The sequence below is a fragment of the Leucoraja erinacea genome, chromosome 8 (assembly GCF_028641065.1).
Source record: "Leucoraja erinacea ecotype New England chromosome 8, Leri_hhj_1, whole genome shotgun sequence".
NCBI lineage: Eukaryota > Metazoa > Chordata > Chondrichthyes > Rajiformes > Rajidae > Leucoraja > Leucoraja erinaceus.
In genome coordinates, this window is record NC_073384.1 from 16,246,544 (window position 1) to 16,269,541 (window position 22,998).

The 22,998-nt window shown below is 44.5% G+C and overlaps 1 protein-coding gene across 2 annotated transcripts in view; it reads left to right on the forward strand.

Moving 5' to 3' along the window:
• The first annotated feature begins 1,148 nt into the window (after positions 1 to 1,148).
• Positions 1,149 to 22,998, forward strand: part of iyd (iodotyrosine deiodinase) — a 42,709-nt gene continuing 20,859 nt past the window's right edge. Inside the window, exons 1-3 of one of the 2 annotated variants that reach the window (XM_055639058.1) lie at positions 1,149 to 1,488; positions 4,657 to 5,068; positions 18,207 to 18,392. In XM_055639058.1, coding sequence (XP_055495033.1) covers positions 4,882 to 5,068; positions 18,207 to 18,392 — 373 coding nt within the window. In that variant the 5' untranslated portion in view covers positions 1,149 to 1,488; positions 4,657 to 4,881. Of the gene's footprint in view, positions 1,489 to 4,656; positions 5,069 to 18,203; positions 18,393 to 22,998 lie in introns of both variants that reach the window. The other variant, XM_055639057.1, reaches the window with a different exon arrangement.

A 22,998-nucleotide genomic window follows, 5' to 3' on the forward strand; every position in this document is an offset into this window, starting at 1 on the left:
GGTTGATTTAAAAGGCACTCTCTCTCCCCCCCTCTCTCCCTTCCTATCCCTCTCTCTTTCTCTCTCCCCCCCCTCTCTCTCTCACCCCTCCTCCTCTCCCCCCCCCCCTCTCTCTCTCTCTCTCTCTCTCTCCCCCCCTCTCTCTCCCCCCCTCGCTCCTCTCTCCCCCCTCCCTCCCCCTCCCCCCCCTCTCTCCTCTCTCCCCCCTCCCCTCTCCTCTCTCCCCCCTCTCCTCTCCCCCCCCCTCTCCTCTCTCACCCCTCTCCCCCCCCCCACTCCTCTCCCCCCTCCTCTCCCCCCCCATCCTCTCCCCCCCCTCCTCCTCCCCCCCCCCCTCCTCTCCCCCCCTCTCCCTCTCTCTCTCCTCCTCTCTCCCCCTCCTCTCCTCCTCTGCCTCTCCTCTCTCCACCCCGCCCTCTCTCTCTCCTCTCTCCCCCTCTCCTCCTCTCTCCCCCTCCCCTCCCCTCCCTTCCCTCCCCCCCCCCCCTCCCCCTCTCCCCCTCCCCTCTCTCCCCCCCCCCCCCCCTCCCCTCCCCCCCATCCTCTCCCCCCCTCTCCTCTCCCCCCTCTCCTCTCTCCCCTCCCCTCTCCCCCCCCCCCCTCTCCTCCCCTCCCCCCCTCCCTCCTCCCCTCTCCTCCCCCCCCCCCTCCCACCCCCTCCTCCCTCCCCCTCCTCTCCCCCCTCTCCTCTCCCCCTCCCGCTCCTCTCCTCTCCCTCTCCCTCCTCTCCCCTCCCTCTCCCCCTCCTCTCTCCCCCCCAATCCTCTCCCCCCCCCCTCTCCACTCCCCCCCCCTCTCCACTCCCCCCCCCTCCACCACTCCCCCCTCCCAACTCCCCCTTCTCTCCTCTCCCTCCCCCCCCCCCTCCCCCCCCTCTCCTCTCCCCTCCTCTCCTCTCTCCCCCCCCCCTCTCTCTCACCTCTTTTTCTCCCATCCATCCCCTCCCTCACCGTCCCTCCCCCTAAACCCCCCTCCCCTCCACACCCCCCTACCCCCTTCTCTCCACCCTCCCTGCTCCCCTCATCTCACCCCCTCTCAGCACACTCTCTCTCTCCCCCCTTCTCTCTCTCTCCCCCACCGGGAGCAGCATTTGAAATGATGATGAAGGAACCAGAGGTTAGGATAGGGAGAAGAGAGTGAACAGATGGAAGGAGCGAGATTTCTGAGAGCTCAGTCATGGAGACACAGTACAGAAATTGCCCTCTGCACCATCTCTGTGCCAACCATCAAATACTAATCCTATTTACCAGCATTTGTTCCAAAGTCTGCTATCCCTTGTGATTCAAGTCCTCATCCAGATACTTCTTAAATATTGTGAGAATATTTACCCCCTTGTGTTTAAGAAGGAGCTGAAGATGCTGGAAAATCGATGGTAGACCAAAGTGCTGGAGAAACTCAGCGGGTGCAGCAGCATCTATGGAGCGAAGGAAATAGGCAACATTTCGGGCCGAAACCCTTCTTCAGACTTGTTCCTGGTTCAGTTTGCTGGTAGGTAATCAGGATAAAATTAAACATGGGTGAGGGTGAGAGCAGATGAATATGTAAAACTAAGGTATGAGGAAGGGAAAAGCAGAGAACGAAAGATATTAAGGTTCAAGATGTCTCACTAATTTGATTGTTTTTTGAGGAGATGGCAAAGAAGATTGATAAATGTAGGTAGTGGATGTTGTGTACAAGGAGTTTAGTAAGGCTTTGGATAAGACCCCTCATGCTATGCTGATCCAGAAGATTTAGATGTACTGTATTCTTCATGACTTGATCATATGGATTCGAAATTGGCTTATTCATAGAAAACACAGGGTTGTGGTGGAAGGTAAATATTCTGGCTGGAGGTCTGTTACCAGTGTAGTTCCTCAGGGATCTCAAAGTCAAAGTCAAAGTATCCTTTATTGTCATTCAGACCTTTCGTATTGAACAAAATTTTGTTGCTTTGTTTTAAGAAATTCTTCCATGAATTTTATTCAAAGGAACATATCAGTAATACATGTAGGTCAAAACACAATTATATTTACTGAGTAATGCAAATCGATGTATTGGTTGGTGACACATCAAAATAACAGTGTTAATACGATGTTAACAGTAGCAGTAAACAAGCTATAACAGTGACAGTTAACACATCATTTTAGTCTCAGAGAAATGAAGTGATAAACGACTCCAGTCATTCTGCAGTTCTCATTAAACTTTTAAAAATGTAGAATTCCAAGGTCATTTCGCTTTTGCTGCAATCTATTTTGTGTATTGTATGAGGAAAGGATAAGCATTTATCATTACCAAAGGATATTTAATTATTTTGCAGTCTGAGCCGGCTGACAATGCATGCGGCCGCGACTCCGTCGGATGGGAACTGATTGCAAAATTCATGTTTCACAAAACATGGGGGGGTGGGGGGGACCAGGTGGGGACATGCCCCCTGTTTCCACCCCCCCCCAGGATTTCCGCCCATGTGATCGTGTTAATACTCTGTATGTTTGTTTTTATTTTCTGAATAAGCGTATTTGTATATATATACATATATAAAAAAAGGTGTGGTCTGCTGTATGTGTTACTGGGTTGTATGCAAAACAAAACATTTTACATGTGACAATAAGGTATAATTGGATCATGGTATTGTAATGGATGTCTCTCTGGATATATAAACACCCCAAATATTGATTATCAAACAAATATTGCATGTTTGATGCGCTGTGATAAAATAACCATTTAGAAACCTCCCTTGATCTCATACTGGGAGTGGAGACACAGGGAGGTACCGGAGATGACGGAAGTCTGCGGGCCAGATAATTGCGGGAAAGGCAATACACCTGTGGGCTGGATGATTTTGGGTTATGGGTCCTATTCTGTCCGGGGGCCATAGGTTGCCGACCCTTGGTGCAGAGGGAGTACAGTAAGGAGCTGAGAATGCAGCCACAGGGCGCTGGTGTTAATTATCGTAGAGGATGTTTTGTCGTGCCAGTGCCAAAACACTCCACTGCGGCAAGCCTCAACGACTTCCGCCCAGTTGCACTTACCCCCATCATCACCAAGTGCTTCGAGAGGCTGGTCCTGGCACACCTCAAAAGCTGCCTACCCCCCACACTGGATCCCTATCAGTTTGCCTACCGCAAGAACAGGAGTATGGAGGATGCCATCTCAACGGCACTTCACTCCGCCCTCTCCCACCTCGACAACAGAGCCACTTACGTAAGAATGTTGTTCATCGATTACAGCTCAGCATTCAACACCATTATTCCATCAAAGCTGATCACCAAACTCGGTAACCTGGGCATCGACCCCTCCCTCTGCAACTGGATACTGGACTTTCTAACCAACAGACCCCAGTCTGTGAGGTTAGACAAGCACACCTCTTCAACCCTCACCCTGAACACCGGCGTTCCACAGGGCTGTGTGCTGAGCCCCCTCCTCTACTCCCTCTTCACCTATGCCTGCACACCTGTACATGGTACTAACACCATCATCAAGTATGCAGATGATACAACGGTGATTGCCCTCATCAGCAACAACGATGAGCTGGCCTACAGGGAGGAGGTCCAGCACTTAGCAGCATAGTGCGCTGACAACAACCTGGCCCTTAACTCCAAGAAGACCAAGGAGCTCATTGTAGACTTCAGGAAGTCCAGAGGCGGCACGCACACCCCCATCCACATTAACGGGACGGAGGTGGAACGTGTTTCTAGCTTCAGGTTCCTGGGAGTCAACATCTCCGATGACCTCTCTTGGACCCACAATACCTCTACTCTGATCAAGAAGGCTCATCAGCGTCTCTTCTTCCTGAGGAGACTGAAGAAGGTCCATCTGTCTTCTCAGATCCTGGTGAACATCTACCACTGCACCATCGAGAGCATCCTTACCAACTGCATCACAGTATGGTATGGCAACTGCTCTGTCTCCGACCGGAAGGCATTGCAGAGGGTGGTGAAAATTGCCCAACGCATCACCGGTTCCTCGCTCCCCTCCATTGAGTCTGTCCAAAGCAAGCGCTGTCTGCGGAGGGCGCTCAGCATCGCCAAGGACTGCTCTCACCCCAACCATGGACTGTTTACCCTCCTACCATCCGGGAGGCGCTACAGGTCTCTCCGTTGCCGAACCAGCAGGTCGAGGAACAGCTTCTTTCCGGCGGCTGTCACTCTACTCAACAACGTACCTCGGTGACTGCCAATCACCACCCCCCCCAGACACTTATTATTATTTATTCAAATCGTTTGCTATGTCGCTCTTCCAGGGAGATGCTAAATGCATTTCGTTGTCTCTGTACTGTACACTGACAATGACAATTAATATTGAATCTGAATCTGAATCTGAGTCGTCTATCCTTACTGACTCTGGTCTATGGTTCAGTTGCAGAAGGGGGAAAGTAGTTTGAAAATAAATTAGTAGTTTTTAAAGCTAGTTCTTGCTTGTACTGGTTAAAGTAATGGTTACCATAAAGTAAATATACCCTCTTACTATGGCTTGCTGCTCCCTAACAGCAGTCTTCCATACTCACTGATAATGTCCACCACATTGTAAATGTCTCAGAAATTGAATGTCAAACTCCATTGGGAGTTCAGGAGGGGTAGGGAGTAGTGAAGGAGCAGATTGCTTTGTGGCCATAATTACCTATAAAATAGGACGTGAAAGTAGCTTGGATGATTAATTCCATTCTATCTTGTGATTCAGTGAATTGAACAGAATTTGGCTGTAGACATGCACTGAGAGCACCTCTGCTGCACAAGAACAAAGATTTGCCAAATATTTTGCATGGACTTTGCCCCTGTGGGAAGTTGAATCAATAAGCAAGTTTCTAATTGGCTGTAAGTATAGGTACGTTGCTAGAATCTGCTTAACTGTGTGGCAACAGAGCTAAGCAAAGTTCAGTAGCTCATTGAGTTACTGTCGTTTACCATGTCGCTCTTTTCTCCCCTTACTCCTTTCATTCTTGCTGTGGTTTGCATTTGTGTTGTTGCTTGGTGGAGGAATAAGGGCAGAGTGAAGAGACAAAAGAACATTGCATTTGAAAAGAGAACCAGATCCAAACGCTGGGAGAATGAAGATCTGCAAGATGAGGCACAACTCAGCTTGGAAGAGAATGGTAAAGTAAAAGGAATGTTAACATACTAATTTTATAATGATAATTATGTTTTTTAAGGAGGTGGAAAACATAAATTTTTTTGTGACTTCTCGACAAGTTAGATTATTGCCTCTGGCCATCTGAAATCCACACAGTGTGGCGCCGTCAGCAGTCTTCATCATTTTTGTTATTTTACTCTTGTGTTAATGTTTCATCATTTTTGTTACTTTAAAAGTATGTGTTAATGTTCTCTGGTTTGTTTTATGTGTGGGTGGGGGAAGGGGGTATCTTTTTTTTAAATCTCTTTACCTTGCCGGAGATGCGATTGTTTCCCGGATCGTAACTCCAGTCGCTCTGCAGCCAAACATCATGGAGCTGGCGGCCTTGCTCGAGTCTGACTTTAAGCCCCACTATCGGGCCGCGGACTTATCTTCGGAGCCTGCCAACCCCGGACTGTGGATTTCAACATCGGGGAGCTCGCAGTCTCGGGAAGCTCCAAAGTCGCAGAAGGTTCGACTAGCGCCAACCGGGGTCTGATTGCCCGGCGCGGAGGAGCTGAGAAATTATTTTTATCTGTCCCAGCCCCAGCAGCTCTTTGTGGTAGTAGATTTCATAGTTCCTCAACTGTTTATTTGAAGAGAGACACAAAATGCTGGAGTAACTCAGTGGGTGAGGTAGCATCTCTGGAGAGAAGGAATGCGTGACGTTTTGGGTCGAGACCCTTCTTCCGACTGATGTCAGGGGAGGGGGCAGGACAAAGATAGAATGTAGTCAAGACTAGTGTGGGAGAACTGGTAAAGGGAAGGGAATGGAGAGTGAAAGTAAGGGCTATCTGAAGTTAGCGAAGTCATTGTTTATACCGCTGGGGTTTAAACTACCCTCGCGAAATGTGAGGAGCTGCTCCTCCAATTTGCGCTGGGCCTCACTCAGGCAATGGAGGAGGCCCAGGAGAGAAAGGTCAGATTGGGAATGAGAGGGTGGTTGAAGTGCTGAGTCACCGGGAGATAAGGTAGGTTAAGACAGACTGAGCGGAGGTCACAGGAAATTTCAGATAGGTTAAAACGGATTGAGCGGAGGTTTCACTGGGAGATCAGGTAGGTTATTTCACTGGGAGATCAGGCAGGTAATTCACTGGGAGATCAGGCAGGTTATTTCACCGGGAGATCAGGTAGGTTATTTCAGGTTAATTTGAAGACTAGACTGTGGGACCTGGTCCCCCAACGCAACCCATTCCTCAATGCAATATCCCACCACTCACCTGTTCCCCAACGCAACGGTGGGAGTGTCTGTAGCCGAGAGACCGGGACGGTTTCATGTGGGAAGTGTCCTGCAGCCTGGGGAGGGGGGTGTGTGGGGAGGGGATTGTGTGTGAGGAGAGGGGTTGTGTGGGGGGGGGGGTGTGGGGGGGTGGGTGTGAAGAGGGTGGTGTGTGGGGGAGGGAGTGAGGGAGATGGGTTGTGTGGGGGAGGGTGTGTGGGGGGGGGGTGTGGGGGGGATGTGTGGGGGTGGGGTGAGGGAGGTATGTGAGGGGGGTGGGAGGGAATGGGGGGGGGGGCTGTGTGGGGGGGGGAGGGGGGGGGGAGTTGGGGGGGGGGGGGGGTTGGGAGAGGGGAGTGTAACAGCTATAATTTAACTCCTTTACCACCTGTATCAGTGTTATGAATTTTACTCTGGTCCTTCCAGAGGCGAGAAACAAGTCATTCCTCGGGTGTTTTGCCCAGAACTACAAGCAGCACTTCAAATGATGTCTAATCAATTGTAGTCCATCTCCTTAAAACAAATGCACCTATTTCCAGTTTAAAATCCAGTTATAAGTTTATTGCTTGTTTTACATATTACAAAATTTCACGTAAATGTATTTTATAGAGGTTGAGGTAATTTTATGAAACCTGGTGCCTTAAAGCTATTTCATCCATTCCATTAATCTGCATGGAATTTTTCCAGAATTGGAATGCATTTTTTTTTTGTTAAGTTCTACTGTTAATACATGTGATGGATATGGAATTCTCCTTGGAGTTTTTGTTTAAAACAAAACCATCTACACAATTTGAAAATATACAGTGTAGTTGAAAATTGACCTGATTTGGAGTAGAACAATGTCGTGCCACTTTCCGTTTAACTTAGATCCCATTAGGAAATTCAGCTCCTAACATTCAAATTATGTCTTTTTTATCACAGCATTTATCTCTCTGGTGGCATTTCAAGAGCTGATGTAGAGATGGGGGTCAAAGGTCGGCACGGTGGCACAGCAGTAGAAGAACTGCCTTACAGCGCCAGAGACTTTGGTTTAATCCTGCCTACGGGTGCTGTCTGTATGGAGTTTGTATGTTTCCCCATGATCTGCGTGGGTTTTTCCGGGAGCTCACGTTTCCTCCCACATGCCAAAGATTTAAAGATTTGCAGGGTAAAATAGTAAATTGTCTCTAGTGTGTGTAGGATAGTGTCAGTGTGCAGGGATCGCTGGTTGGTCTGGTCTCAGTGGGCCTGTTGTCGTGCCGTATTTCTAAACTACAAAAGTGTTTAATTGGTGTATTTTCTGACAATGGAACCACGAAATTCAAGTCAAGTCAAGAGAGTTTTATTGTCATGTGTCCCAGATTGGACAATGAAATTCTTGCTTGCTGCAGCACAACAGAATATTGTAAGCATAATACAGAACAGTCCATTGTGTCTATATACCATAGACTAAATATATACACATAAATAAACAGATAAAATGCAATAGGCTGTTATAGTTTAGAGTTTGTTTGATGTCGTGTTTAGTAGCCTGATGGCTGTTGGGAAGAAGCTGTTCCTGAAACTGGATGCTCCAGATTTTAAGTTTCCCGAAGGCAACAGAGAGATGAGTGTGTGTCTTTGATGATGTTGGCAGCCGTTTTGAGGTAGCGACTGCGATAGATCCCTTCGATGGTGGGGGAAATCAGAGTCGATGATGGACTGGGCAGTGGTCACAACTTTCTGCATTCTTTTCCGCTCCTGGACGTTCAAGTTGCCGAACGAAGGCACAATGCAACCAGTCAGTATGCTCTCTACTGTGCACCTGTAGATGTTCGAGAGTGTCCTCCTTGAAATACCGACTCTCCGTAATTTTCTCAGGAAGAAGAGGTGCTGATGTGCTTTCTTTATAATTGCATCAGTGTGCTGGGACCAGGAAAGATCTTCGGAAATATGCATGCCCAGGAATTTGAAGTTGATATAAACGTGATTGTGCGTCCCTATCCTACCCCTTCCAAAGTCCACAATCAGTTCCTTGGTTGTGCAGGTGTTGAGAGCCAGGTTGTTGTGCTGGCACCATTTGGTCAATCGGTCAATCTCACTTCTATACTCTGACTCATCACCATCAGTGATTCGTCCCTTCAACAATGGTGTCGTCGGCGAACTTGATGATGTAGTTTGCACTATGTCCGGCTACGCAGTCATGAGTATAGAGCGAGTACAGCAGGGGGCTGAGCACGCAGCCTTGAGGTGCTCCCTTGCTGACTGTTATCGAGGATGACACATTTCCACCAATGCAGACAGACTGTGGTCTGTAGATGAGGAAGTCGAGGATTCAATTGCAGAGGGATGCGCAGAGACCCAGATCTGAGAGCTTGGTAACCACCTTGGAGGGGATGATGGTATTAAACGCCGAGCTGTGGTCAATGAATAACTGCCTGACATGTGAGTTTTTGTTGTCCAAGTGGTCCAGAGCTGAGTGGAGAGCCAGTGAGATCGCATCCACCGTTGATCTGTTGTGGCAGTAAGCAAACTGCAGTGGGTCGAGATTCTTGTCGAGGTAGGAGTTGATATGCACCATAATCAACCTCTCAAAGCACTTCGTCACTACAGATATGCATCTAACTTGCAGCATAACTGACCTGTAAAACACATGCACATAGATTATAAATAATATATTAAAAATTTAATAAAATAATAAGCCACAATACTAATGCAAAATAAAACCAAAGTCCTTGGTGGAACTCAACACAGCCCATGGTAGGTTGTGGTTCATAGTTGAGGTTCGTGCTGTCTAGAGTTTAAGATCCCAATGATTGTTTGGAGGAAGGAATTCTTGAATATGGTGGTCATGGTTTTCAGATTCCTATATCTTCTACCTGATGGTAGGAATGAAATGAGAACATTTCCGCGGTTATGTGGAAATTTGAAAATATTGACTGCATTCTGAGGGCAGCAAGTCCTGTAGATCCTTCCGATGGCGGGGGGGGTCAGTGCATATGATGAACTGGGCAATGCCTATCACTTTCTGTAATCTCCTTCGTCCCTGGGCATACGAGTTGGCAAATCAGGCTGTGATGAAACCAGTTCATATGCTCTCTACTATACAGTGTAGAAGTTGAGATTATTGACATACTGAATCTCCTCAATCTTCTAAGGAAGTAGAAATATTGATGGGCTTTCTTTATGATTGATAGAAGGAGGGAATTACATAACACGTAGCATTACCTATGTACCTGTTGCTTCAGTGCTTATCTACATTGCATAGCAGATGTTATTCTAAGTGCTGACAGCTACGACAACTTGCAAAATATAAATAGGGAATGTATCGCTGAAACATTTATTGAGAGCTTTAACAAGGTGTTATGCAGGGAACCTTGTAATGCTGCCCTGTACACCTCGTAAATGAAAATGTCTGAATCTTCATGCAACTTTTGCGAGCTTTATTAGGGCGAGCCATAACTTGAGAGTACCGCAGTTTCATTCTGAAATAGGCTAGCTTTGGAGATCTATCACTGTTTAATGTTTGAAATGTTAAAAAAAAAGACTTAATTATATGGTATTTTCTGAGGAATAAGCATTATGCAATGGCAATCTATCTTGGATATAGATGGTATATTTAATGTAGTAAACCTCATAATACACTTCATAGCAGCCTTATCTAGTTTAACTGAGCCACACAAGGAAACACTTGGACAGCTGGCCATAAACCTGGTCAGATATAAGTAAAAAGTAATATTTTAAAGGAGGAGTATGAGGAGAGATACACTAATATTTCTTGGTAACTGAAGGAATTGTCGACAGTGATTGAGTGATTAACCTAATTGGCCTGTCCCACGATGCGAGTTCACCCAAGAGCTCTCCTGAGTTGAAAAAAATAATTCAACTCATGATAAGTACGTATAATGTACGTAGTGGGTACGTCGGAGTTCGTGGATGTCTCAATGAGTGGAGTTGTTATTGAGCTCTTGTGGTTGGACCCTCTCGTGAGGCTGCTGGCGAGTCGCCAGCGATGACAGGCTGTATGCAAAACCAACGTGGGCATGAAGGCAGCACAGATTGCATTGATGATACTCATCTCAAGTATTTCCTGCAAATACAATTTCAGGGCATTAATTTGAAACTTCAGCAAAACACAAAGTGCTGAAGGAACTCAGCAGGTAAGGCAACAACTGTGGAGGGAACGGAGTGTCTCGGATTGGGATCCTTTTTCAAACCCGAAACAATGCCTGCCCATTCCCAACACAGATGCTTCCTGATCCCCTTGAGTTACTCCAGCACTTTGTGTTTTGCTCACGATTCCAACATATGCAGTTCCTTGTGTCTTCAACATGAAACTTCAACTATCTTTTTCTCTCCATGGGTGTTGTCTGTCCTGCTGAGAACTTGTTGCATTTTCTATTTTTATATCTGATTTCCAAAGAAAGCATTATTTTTCTTTTGTACCCAGTGTTGGAACAAATATAACAGGATGGCACAATAGTCTTCACAGTTGTTTCGTCATTTCATAGATCGGCATTGATCCTGATCTCTGGTGCTATCCGTGCAGAGTTTGCACTTTCTCTCACTGACCATGGATTTCTCCAGCTGCTCAGGTGTTCTTCCATTTTTCAAGCACATGCTAGTGAATATATTGGCTACTGTAAATTAACCTTAATTCAGGGCAGGTGGTAAAAGAACCATTGTGAATTTGATTAAGAAGGAACTGCAGATGCTGGAAAATCTGTTAGACAAAATTGCTGGAGAAATTCAGCGGGTGTGGCTGCATCTATGGTGCAAAGGAAATAGGTGATGTTTCGGGTTGAGACTCTTCTTCAGTTTGAATTTGATGATCATATACAAGAGTAAATTACAGGACTTTAGGAAATTAAAAAAGTGGGATTTGGGATTGATGAGATTGCTCTGCTGTAGCTGACATGGACCCTATGGACTGAATGGCCCACTTTTGTGTAATTGTGAATTCTACCAATCCTTGGATAAAGATACCTTTCTTGAATTCCATTTTGGCTTTATTGTTCTTATCTCTTATTTAGAACATCAGACCTCTATTGTGTTGTCACTAAGTCATCTTAGAGTAGAAATATTCTCCCTTTCCTAATATTTATATCTCTGTGTTCTGATATGTTCCTTCTAAATCCTTTACCCAAAATTAGGGTGCCTCTGTATGTTTGTTATAGTTTGTGTGGATAAATAAATAAAACTAATATTACAGAGTAGTGGGTAGTGATAGTGTGATTGCAACAAAGAAGGAAGTCACTTAGCCTATCCATTGCATAACATTATTTATTTATTCCTCTCATTCCCTTCATCTAACTCTATCAGTGCATCCTCGCATTCCTTCCTCTCTCATACATTTCACTGTGTTCCCCTTAAGTGAATCAATGCTATTCACCTCAACGACTCTACATAGAAACATAGAAACATAGAAAATAGGTGCAGGAGTAGGCCATTTGGCCCTTCGAGCCTGCACCGCCATTCAATATGATCATGGCTGATCATCCAACTCAGTATCCCGTTCCTGCCTTCTCTCCATACCCCTTGATCCCTTTAGCCACAAGGGCCACATCTAACCCTCTTAAATATAGCCAGTGAACTGGCCTCAACTACCTTCTGCGGCAGAGAATTCCAGAGATTCACCACTCTCTGTGTGAAAAAGGTTTTCCTCATCTCGGTCCTAAAAGATTTCCCCCTTATCCTTAAACTGTGACCCCTTGTTCTGGACTTCCCCAACATCGGGAACAATCTTCCTGCATCAAGCCTGTCCAACCCCTTAAGAATTTTGTAAGTTTCTAAAGTTTCTCCATGAACTTCAAATGTTAGAAATATATTTAAATTTGCGCTTCATTGATTTTGAGACATTCCTTTTGCTCGCATTCACTTTGAAGAACTCATTGCCTGGTTTTTGAAGTTGATTTTATCATGGTTCAGAATTATGTCAGCCTGCTCTCTTTTCACAAGCCACCATTGTTCAATGCGGAAAGCACTCTATCTGCCAAGCCATTGTCCCTAATGATTATAATGGGCTCTTAACTTCTGGAGAGCTGAACACTTAACTTTGTGGGGATGAGAAGTAACCAGAGTCATACCTGGTTGTCTATAGAACATTTGTGCAGAATAATGCACAAGGCTATTCATCCCATTGTGTTTAATTTTAGTTACACCCAGCCAATTAATCCCAGCCCCCATCATCCAACATATTATTGCCCTTTAGTTTTATATTTGGCTGCCTTAATTGAAATTATTAACAAATCACCATCCATCATCGTTTCAGGCAGAATATTTTATACTGTGAAAAAGCTCTTAATCTCCCCTCATCCCTGCTCCAGGTTTTCTTTGTAGTTATATTAATTGATAGAACTGAGCATCATAATGGGAGAATCATGTACTTTCTGCTTCCAATTATCCCCACCTCCCCAACAATCAGTCTGAAGAGGGGTCCCAAGCCTAAATGTTACCTATCCGTTTTCTCCAGAGATGCTGTCTGACCCACTGAGTTACTCCTGCATTTGTGTTTATCTTTGGTATAAACGAGCATCTGTAGTTCATTTTTATTATATTTGAAAGACGGCTGTTGGTTTTGTAATTCCTCATAGACGTGACACTCTGCTGCATTGGGACACAAAGAATTCTTCCCTATTCTCTTTCCTCAAATTGACCATGGAATTAGCATTAGCAGGTTTATGTTATGTTCCTAATTAATGAATATATCTTGGTCAACAAAGATGAAATTAGGGACATATTCATCTACATCCTGATATTCATTTTACCATAACCCAAGGTCACCTTTGTGCCGATTATTATGGATGATAAAGATGGATTTGGTTATCTGGTACTGGTTTGGTGCAGTTCCGTAACTTAAATGCCCTTTATAATAATTATGACATTCAGTAACAGTGCAATTGCATTTGTATTGCTGGAATATTTTTTCCTATTATCTGAAGAGATGCTCATGTTTCCCTCTCAAAGACTCAGGATGCCCATTTCACAGCCTTTTTGAGGACACTCGCTGCTATGTATTGAAGAGCATTTCTAAATCTCCTCAGTAACACAGAGAGCTTCAGCCGGCCTATTAGTCAGGGACATATTTGGTTATCAAATGGCTTTTGCTGTTCCACCCTTGGCCTCATAATTAAGTTTCTTGGTGGCTCTGTGTCATCAGTTGCATTTTTCTTGGAAATACCTTGTCTCCAAATAATAAACTGGTAAGTTTGTTTTATGGTGTGAAGTCAATCGAGGAGCTGGACAGCTAAGAATGAAAGTGCTAAAGTAGCTGCCCAAAATGCCTGTGCACACCCTACATAAAGATCAGTTTGCTGCTGCACCACAGCTCAGCGTTGATGAAACTTTGTGGTTGATAATTCCTGCCAGGCAATCTGAAGATTCCTTATTTGCAATATACATGCAGATCATGGTACCCTACTTACCATTGTACATCTAAACTAATCTAATGCGGAGTTAAAATTAATTATAATAGCTTGTCAATATCAAAATACTTAAGAATGTTTTAATGTCATTAAATTAGATTGATTGATTGAAAGATATAGCATGGAAACAGGCCTTTTGGCCCATTGAGCCCGCACCAGCTATCAATTGTCCATTCACACACTAGTTCTATGTTATTCCACTTTCTCATCCACATCTCATCCACATATAAGGGACAATTTATAGTTATTCTACAAACAAATACATATTTGGGATGTGGGAGTAAACCAGAGCACCGGGAGGAAACGTCACTGGGTTGAACATGCAAACTCCCCACAGACAACACTCGAGGTCAGGATCAAACCCGGGTCTCGGGCACTATGTGGCAGCAGTTCCACAATCTCTACAGTGCCACCCAGAAAAGATTGAAGCCAGTTTCCTGACAGTTGCCTCCTTCCCCTCATTTATCCCCCCACATTCCCTCCAGGACTTACATGCTCCTACAGCTTCAAATTCAGTCATAAATCTCAGGGTACCCTGATGTGGCGTCGAAGGACGAGAAGCCGAAGCAAAGAAGTGGAAGCCAAATAACCAAACGGAAGCAAAGCCGAAACGCCAAATAGCTGTGACGCTGTTAGTCAGAACATAAATCTGCAAATAGTTGACGCATGTAAAAAGGGAACTGCTGTAATCATGGGGGACTTCAATTTTCATATTAATTGGGCAAACCAAACTGGGCAGGGTAGACTAGAGGAAGAGTTTATAGAATGTATTAGAGACGGGTTCCTAGAACAGTATGTCACAGAACCGACAAGGGGGGAGGCAATCTTGGATCTGGTCCTGTGTAATGAAGCAGGATTAATTAAAAATGTCATAGTTAGGGACTCGTTGGGAACAAGTGACCACAATATGGTCGAATTCCATATTCAAATAGAAGGGGAGCAGGTTGAAACTCAGGCTAGGGTGCTTAGTCTAAATAAGGGGGATTATGAAGGTATGAGGACTGAGCTGATCAAAGTTGACTGGGATAGCAGACTCAAGAATAAGACGGTACATGAGCAGTGGTGTACGTTTAAGGGTATACTGTATAACCTTCAAGAAAAATTTATTCCTATGAAGAAAAAAAGGGGTAAGGGTAAGAACAGTCAGCCATGGCTCAGTAAAACTATAAAGGATAGTATTCGGCTGAAGGCAAGGGCATATAAGGTAGCCAGAGATAGTGGGAGGGTAGAGGATTGGGAAGCATTTAAAGGTCAGCAAAAAATAACTAAGAGATTAATTAAGACGGGGAAAATAGACTATGAAAGGAATTTAGCGAACAACATAAAAACTAATAGTAAGAGTTTTTATAGCTATATAAAAAGAAAAAGGGTGGCTAAGGTGAACGTTGGTCCATTGGAGGGTGAGACTGGAGAGTTGTTGGTGGGGAACATGGAAATGGCAAAGGCATTAAACGAGTATTTTGTATCAGTCTTCACCATAGAAGACACAAAAAATATTCCAACGCTGGATAAACAGGGGGCGGTAGGAATGGAGGAGCTAAATACTATTAAGATCACCAAGGAGGTGGTATTAGGGAAATTAAGGAGACTGAAGGAGGATAAATCCCCTGGGCCTGATGGATTACATCCAAGGGTCTTGAGGGAGATAGCGGTGGGGATTGTGGATGCATTGGTGATAATTTTCCAAAACTCCCTGGAGGCAGGAACGGTCCCAGTGGATTGGAAAATGGCCAATGTAACACCTATATTTAAAAAAGGAAGTAAACAGAAGGCGGGTAACTATAGACCGGTTAGTCTAACATCGGTGGTGGGTAAAATGTTAGAGACAATTATTAAAGAAACACTAACGGGGCACTTGGATAAGCATGACTTCATCGGACAGAACCAGCATGGTTTTGTGAAGGGGAAGTCCTGTTTGACGAATCTGCTCGAATTCTTTGAGGAAGTAACAACCCGGGTGGATAAAGGGGAACCGGTGGATGTGGTATACTTGGACTTCCAAAAGGCTTTTGACAAGGTGCCACATAAGAGACTATTGCTAAAAATAAAAAATTATGGGATTGGGGGTAATATATTAGCATGGGTAGAGGATTGGCTAACAAATAGGAAGCAGAGAGTGGGGATAAATGGTTCATACTCGGGATGGCAACCGGTAACTAGCGGGGTTCCGCAAGGGTCGGTGCTGGGACCCCAGTTGTTCACAATTTATATAAATGATTTGGAGGAGGGAACCAAGTGTAATATATCAACATTTGCGGACGATACAAAAATGGGAGGAAAAGTAGGGGATGAGGAGGATAGGAAGAGTCTGCAAAAGGATATAGATAAGCTAGGTGAGTGGGCAACAACTTGGCAGATGAAATTTAATACTAATAAATGTGAAGTCATTCACTTTGGGAAAAAAAGGATAGGGCAAGTTATTTTATAAAAGAGGAGGAGCTGCGTTGTAATGCAACGAAAAGGGATCTAGGGGTATTAGTACATGAATCACTGAAAGTTAGTATGCAGGTGCAGCAAGCAATCAGGAAGGCCAATGGAGTTTTGGCCTTTATTGCTAGGGGATTTGAGTATAAAAACACGGAGGTCTTGCTGCAGCTGTACACAGTATTAGTGAGACCACATTTGGAATACTGTGTACAGTTCTGGGGTCCATACTTAAGAAAGGATGTACTAGCCCTGGAGGCAGTGCAGCGAAGGTTTACAAGATTAATTCCCGCAATGAGGGGATTGACATATGAGGAAAGGTTAAGTAGGCTGGAACTCTACTCTTTGGAGTTTAGAAGAATGAGAGGCGATCTCATTGAAACATATAAGATCCAGGGGCCTTGATCGGTGGATGCACCGAGGATGTTCCCAATGATCGGGGAAACTAGAACTAGGGGACATAGTTGCAGAATAAGGGGGGGCTCTTTTAAAACTGAGATGAGGAAGAACTTCTTCACCCAGAGGGTGGTTAATTTATGGAATTCACTGCCCCAGGGAGCAGTGGAAGCAGAAACTTTAAATATATTTAAGACTAAAATAGATGGTTTTTTAGCTGCCAAGGGGATAAGGGGCTACGGGGAGAGGGCAGGGATATGGACCTAGGTATGGTTAGTATAGTAAGACCTGAGTGATCTCCTGGACAAGTGTCGATCGCCTAGATTGGGGTCGGAGAGGAATTTCCCGGATTTTTTTTCCCGAATTGGACCTGGGTTTTTATCCGGTTTTTTGCCTCCCCCAGGAGATCACGAGGTTCTTGGGGTGGAGAGGGGTGATAGCGGTATAAAGGGGAGGGTAGTGTCTTGTGTTCTGTGTCTTGTGTCTACTGTTTGTGGGTAAGTGTGTCTGTTTAGTGTTCAGCCATGAGCGAATGGTGGTGCGGGCTCGATGGACCTGGTGGTCTGCTCTCGCACCTACTTTCTATGTTTCTAACCGAAAGCGTACGAAGCCAAAACACCAACTAACCGAAAGCGTGGGATGCCTAAAAGCAAACTAACCAAAAGGGTGGGACGCCTAAAAGGCAACTAACCGAAAGGGTGGAATGCCTTAAAGCAAACTCACTGAAAGGCCGCTCTGCCGAAAGGTCAACTCACCGAAAGGTTGCGTCGCCTACAAGCGAACTAACCGAATAGCGGCTGCCGAAAAGTAAAATAACGGACAATGACGTCGCCGGGGGTGAGGGCACGGCACTTGTCAGTGATTGGGCTAGACCCCTGCGTCCATCACATCACTGGCCGATGGAGATGGGAGCGTGGGGGTCATTTTCTCCACATAAGCCATAGGTGACTGGGCACTCTGAACCCGATCACCAGGCTGTAAGCGGCCGAAGGAACGCATCCCTCGGGACAGCCGCCACTCTTCCATGGCCACGGCTGCCCTCCGCCTCGTCTCCACCGTGCGGGTGAGTTTTATGTCCCTCCCTTTCGGTTAGTTGGATTTTAGACGTCCCGCCCTTTCGGTTAGTTTGCTTTTAGGGGTCCCAACCTTTTGGTTAGTTGGCGTTTCGGCTTCGTACGCTTTCGGTTATTTGGCGTTTCGGTTTCGTTTCCGTTCGATTATATGGCTTCCACTTCTTAGCTTCGGCTTCTCATCCTTCAACACCACGTCTGCACACGAATCTCAGGGCTGTGATGATACAGATGTTTGATATGGGATGGGGAACAGTCAATATGGGACCTGTTTTTCAAAAATGAAATAGAACAGAACAGGGAAGTTTGCTAAGTGGATTTGTGGTAGATCATGAATTTGTGTGAAAGTGTGTGTGATCCATTTTACATTGGTACAGATTTTTATTTCCACTGATATATATCTTCTGCATTCTGTATCATAAGAGGTAGAAGGTTCCCTGACGGGAATGGCGAGTGATTCTGAAGCTCGTATGCCATGCCAAAATTTATTGATGTTCAATACTCAATACTATTTTTTAACATAGCTGATTTTTGTTTATGTGCCAGTTCGAAAACATTTTGTTAATTCAATATAATTCTGTTTAACTTGCAAAACAATCCTTTGTTCTTGTGTTCTTTACTTTCCAGTAGACGAATGTCTAGAGCCAGAAGTTGAAATCCATCACATTCCATATTCGATGAAGCATTTTCAAAAGGAAGAAATGATTCACAGAGCCAATGAGTTCTACCATCTGATGAATGGGAGGAGGAGTGTGCGCTTCTTTAGCAAGGAAATGGTACCATTGGAGGTGATTGAGAGCATCATTAGGACAGCAGGTAGCATCCAGACCATTTTTACTTTATATTCTGCACTCTGTTTCTTTTGTTTTTTACACTACCTGATAGTATGATTTGTCTTGATAGCACAAAAATACTTTTTCACTGTATCTCAAGATATATATCTCAGGATACTATTGGTATTGGTTTATTATTGTCATATGCCGAGATACAGTGAAATGCTTTGTTTGTGTACTAACCAGTCAAATCATACTATACCTGCATACAATCAAGCTATACACAAGTACAACAGGTAGTACAAAGAGAAAAATACGCAAGTACAGAATTTAGTTTTATAGCATTTATGGTGTTATAGTTACAATTCAAGGTTCAGAAAGTTCAAGGTCCTGTGAGGTAAGTTGGGATTTAATGGGAGTATCTTTAGTAGCGTGATAATCGCAGGGAAGAAACTGTTCCTCAAACTGGTGGTAGGAACTTTCAAGCATCTGTATCTTCTGCATGAAAGAGATGAGAATAGGGGTGAGTGGGGTGATAAAGGTCTGTGATTATGTTAGCTGCTTTCTCGAGGTGGTGAAGTGTAGATGGGATTGATGGTGGTCCATGTAATGGGCTTCATTAAGGCATGCTACCTTGCTCTTCTTTGGCACAAATATTAATACTGAACTGAGTTCATATCCCCCTCTCTTTCTAAAGTAGAGCAGGCAGAGACAGGTTAATGAACATGGTGAAATTAATAGACTGTAGTGTGTTTATTTCAATGTAAGGAGTGTGATGGGCAAAACAGATGAACAAAGCCTGGATCAGTGAATGGAATAAGATGTTGTGGCCATTCCGAAGACTTGGTTGTGAGAGGGACAGGACTGGCAACTCAACGTTCCACAGCTTCGATGTTTCGGATTTGATAGAAATCAGTGGTGGAGGAGTTTCATTGCTAATTAGTGAGAATGTCATGGAAGGCTGTTCCAGAAGATTAAGAATACTGAATTGGTTGTTTGTATTCAGAATTTACTTATCCATAGAAGACAGAGGCCTGTGGTACAATTTATAAAATTTCATTTCTGCCACATTGGAGTATTGTGCTCATTTCTGGTCGCCCCATTAAAGGATGGATGTGGAGACTTTGGAGAGGGTGCAGAGGAGGTTTATCAGGATGTTTAACTGTAAGGAGAGGTTGGAAAAACTTGGATTGTTTTCTCTGGAGTGTCAGAGGCTGAAGGGAGACCTGCTGGAAGTAGGTAAAGCTATGAGAGGCATAGATCTCTCAAAGCCTTCAGGATATTTGCATTCCTCCAACTCTGGACATTGAGAGTCATGCAAGACCAGGAAATTTCTGGTATTGATGATTCCATTGATTGGTGGGTTGACCTACCTCTCTAAAACTGTAACCTCTGGAATTTGCTTCCAAAGTCTCTTGGTCACCCCCTCAAAGTTACAACCTGAAGCTGTTCTCTGTCTGTCCTCATACTCATTTATATGGCTCAGGGTCATGTTTTAAATGGCATAAAAGATTTTGAATGCCACCCCAATATTCAACAACCCCGGGTTTATGGTCTGAATCTGGAATAGGATAGATAATTATCTGGAGGACACAGTGGAATGGTTATTTGAAGGTTCATCCCTTTCATCTTCATCCCTTTCCGCCTACCGCAGAGACTGTTCCCTCCGCAACTCCCTGGTTAACTCATCCCTTCCCACTCAAATCACCTCCAATCTAGGTACCTTCCCCAACAACCGTAGAAGTGTAACACCTGTCCCTATACCTCCTCCCTTGGCTCTGTCTAGGGACCCCGACAGTCCTTTCAGGTTAGGCACTTGCATCTCCTCCAACCTCATCTACTGTATCCATTATTCAAGATGGGGACTCTTATACATCGGCGAGACCAATTGTAGATTGGCTGATCGCTTCACTGAACAACTTTGCTCAGTCCACCTGAACCTACCTGATTGCCCGGTGGCTAAACACTTTAATTCTCCTTCCCATTCCCACACTGACCTTTCTGTCCTAGGCCTCCTCCATTGTCAGAGTGAGGCTGAACACAAATTGGAGGAACAGCATCTCATATTTCACTTGGGCAGCTGACAGCGCAGTGGTATGAATATTCAATCCTCTAACTTCAAGTAACCCCTGCATTCCCAATCTCTATATCTCTCCCCCACCAAAGTCGCACCAGCTTCTCATTTTCACCCAACAAACAGCTAACAATGGCCTGTTTCCTTTATCATCGTTACTTTTTTGCATGTTTTTCATTCATTGTTCTTTATCTCTCTACATCATCGTTTATATCTCTTGTTTCTCTTTTCGCTAACTAGTCTGAAGAAGGGTCTCAACCCAAAACATCACCCATTCCTTCTCTCTAGCGATGCTGCCTGTCCCACTGATTTACTCCAGCTTTTTGTGTCTATCTTATTTTTGGAATGGCTCAGAGCAGTTCAATAACATAGATTTTTGAGCACTCTCCAACGTACTCTCCACTGAACTGCAGGACTCCAACCAGTGGCATTTTGAAGAGACTTTTAAGTAGAATGGTATTCTCAATTATTTTCTCTGAGGTTGTGAGACCCTTGAATTCGATCGCTTAGAAAAGCAGGTTTATGAGTGTCGAGCTTCAAACCAGAAAGAAAACTGAAAGAAACCCATTTTAAACCAATTACAGTATTTAGTTTAGGTTAGCAGGAAAAATGTTCCCGATGTTGGAGTCCAGAACCAGGGGTTACAGTTTAAGAAGGCCATTTAGGACTGAGATGAGGAAAAACTTTTTCACCCAGAGAGTTGTCCTCTTCTTGCGTATGGTGTGCCCGGTCTAAAGTTGTAGGACAACTTGTTCTATTTGATCTTATTTGCTTGTGCAGACCAGGTTGATTGCATTCGTCGAAACAGGGCGGACCACGTGAAGGTTGCAATCTCCCACCGCATCCAGAGAGTCGTGAATCTGTGGAATTCTCTGCCAGAATGCAATGGAGACCAAGTCACTGGATGTATTCAAGAGAGAATTGGATATTGCTCTTAGGGCTAACAGAATCAGGGGATATGGGGAGAATGCAGGAACGGGGTACTGATTCCAGATAACCAGCCATGATCATATTGAATGGTTCGAAGGGCCGAATGGCCTACTCCTGCACCTATTTTCTATGTTTCTATGTTTTTATGAGTGTGGAAGGAAACCGGAGCTTCCGGAGAAAACCCACGCAGATCATGGGGAGAACATACAAACTCTGTACAGACAGCACCATAGTTAGGATGCAACCTGTGTCCCTGGCGCATAAGGCAGCAACTCTACTGCTGCACCACCGTGCCGCTCTCGATTTGTAAACCAACTGCTTCCAGGGCTGAGTTGTGGATAAAATCAACCCTTGAGTGAAAAAAAAGGAGACACCACCACCAGTGGAGATATTAAAGATGTTAAGTAAAGAAAGTTCTTTCTAGTAATAACAACAACAATATGTATTTAAATAGCACATTTCACCTTGTACAAATTCCCCTGCACTTCACAGGAGACATCTTCTATCTTCTATCTATACATAACTAAAACTCTGATCTTGTGCTCTTCCGGTTTGCGCGGTTTTCTATATGTGCAAAAACGGTATGCAATAGTGCTACAGTTAAGGTTCTTACTCATCACAGATAAGTCAAACAAAATGTAAGGTAAAATTATTTTATTCGCTAGTGGGAGCGTGCTGGAAGCTATATACCTAAGCTTCCCTGCCGCGCACTCTTCGAACAAAGAAAGGTTAGTACAGTTATAGTCATTTCTTATCAATACATACACCTACCAAATCTAATATAGCATGATTGAAAGATTCTGTAGCCTTACAGGAAATAAGAAAGGCTGGACCCATATCAAGCTAAACCAATAACAAGTTATTAGTAATCTCTGCAATATCAGCCTTATTCTCCAAACTTGGCTCAGGCATCTGCACATTCATTTTAGTTTCCCAAGTTTCTAGACAAAGAAAGACAGTCAACTTTATTTTGTGTCAAGGCTAGCATTGATTCATATTATCTGGAGTTATGTTCCTTGTCCTTGATTCTAGAAATGTGTTGCATGAAATTGTACAGTTGTAACAGATTAGGCACCGAGCATCTTCTTTTAAACAATATTTTCTCATATAAAATAAACATTGTTGTTAGTAGAGAGCTAGAGACCATACTTTCTACTTCTCAAATTCCTGTTAGAAAACGACTGAAGGATTAATGTCTTAATATTTTGTTAAATAAACCGTATTAACTCTTTCAATTGCGCTACGATTTTTCGTCAGCTCACTCACTGCTCTCTTGTGCTGCGAGTGCAACAAATTTAGTTCAGATCGGTAGCATATTGTAAAAGTTAGCGAGGTTTAAAAATCATAAATAAACGAGCATGAGCAGATCCATCTCCTCTCCTACCAGTTAGCGCCAAGCGGATTGGTCTCTTCTCTTGTCACTCCCCGTGACGATCCGCCCCTTCCTGTGCCATTGCGTCTTCACTGGAGCTGAGGGATGCTGTTGATGGCCGGCAGAAGTCTCCAACCGGACACAATTTTCGGAGGGACCGGAAGAGGCCCGGCGCGGAGTCGGAGATGTCACCAAACGGAAAGCGGAGAGTCTGAACCCAGCAGTGGAGAGGATCCAGCGCCCGCTGAGAGTCCCAAACACATCGCCATCGCA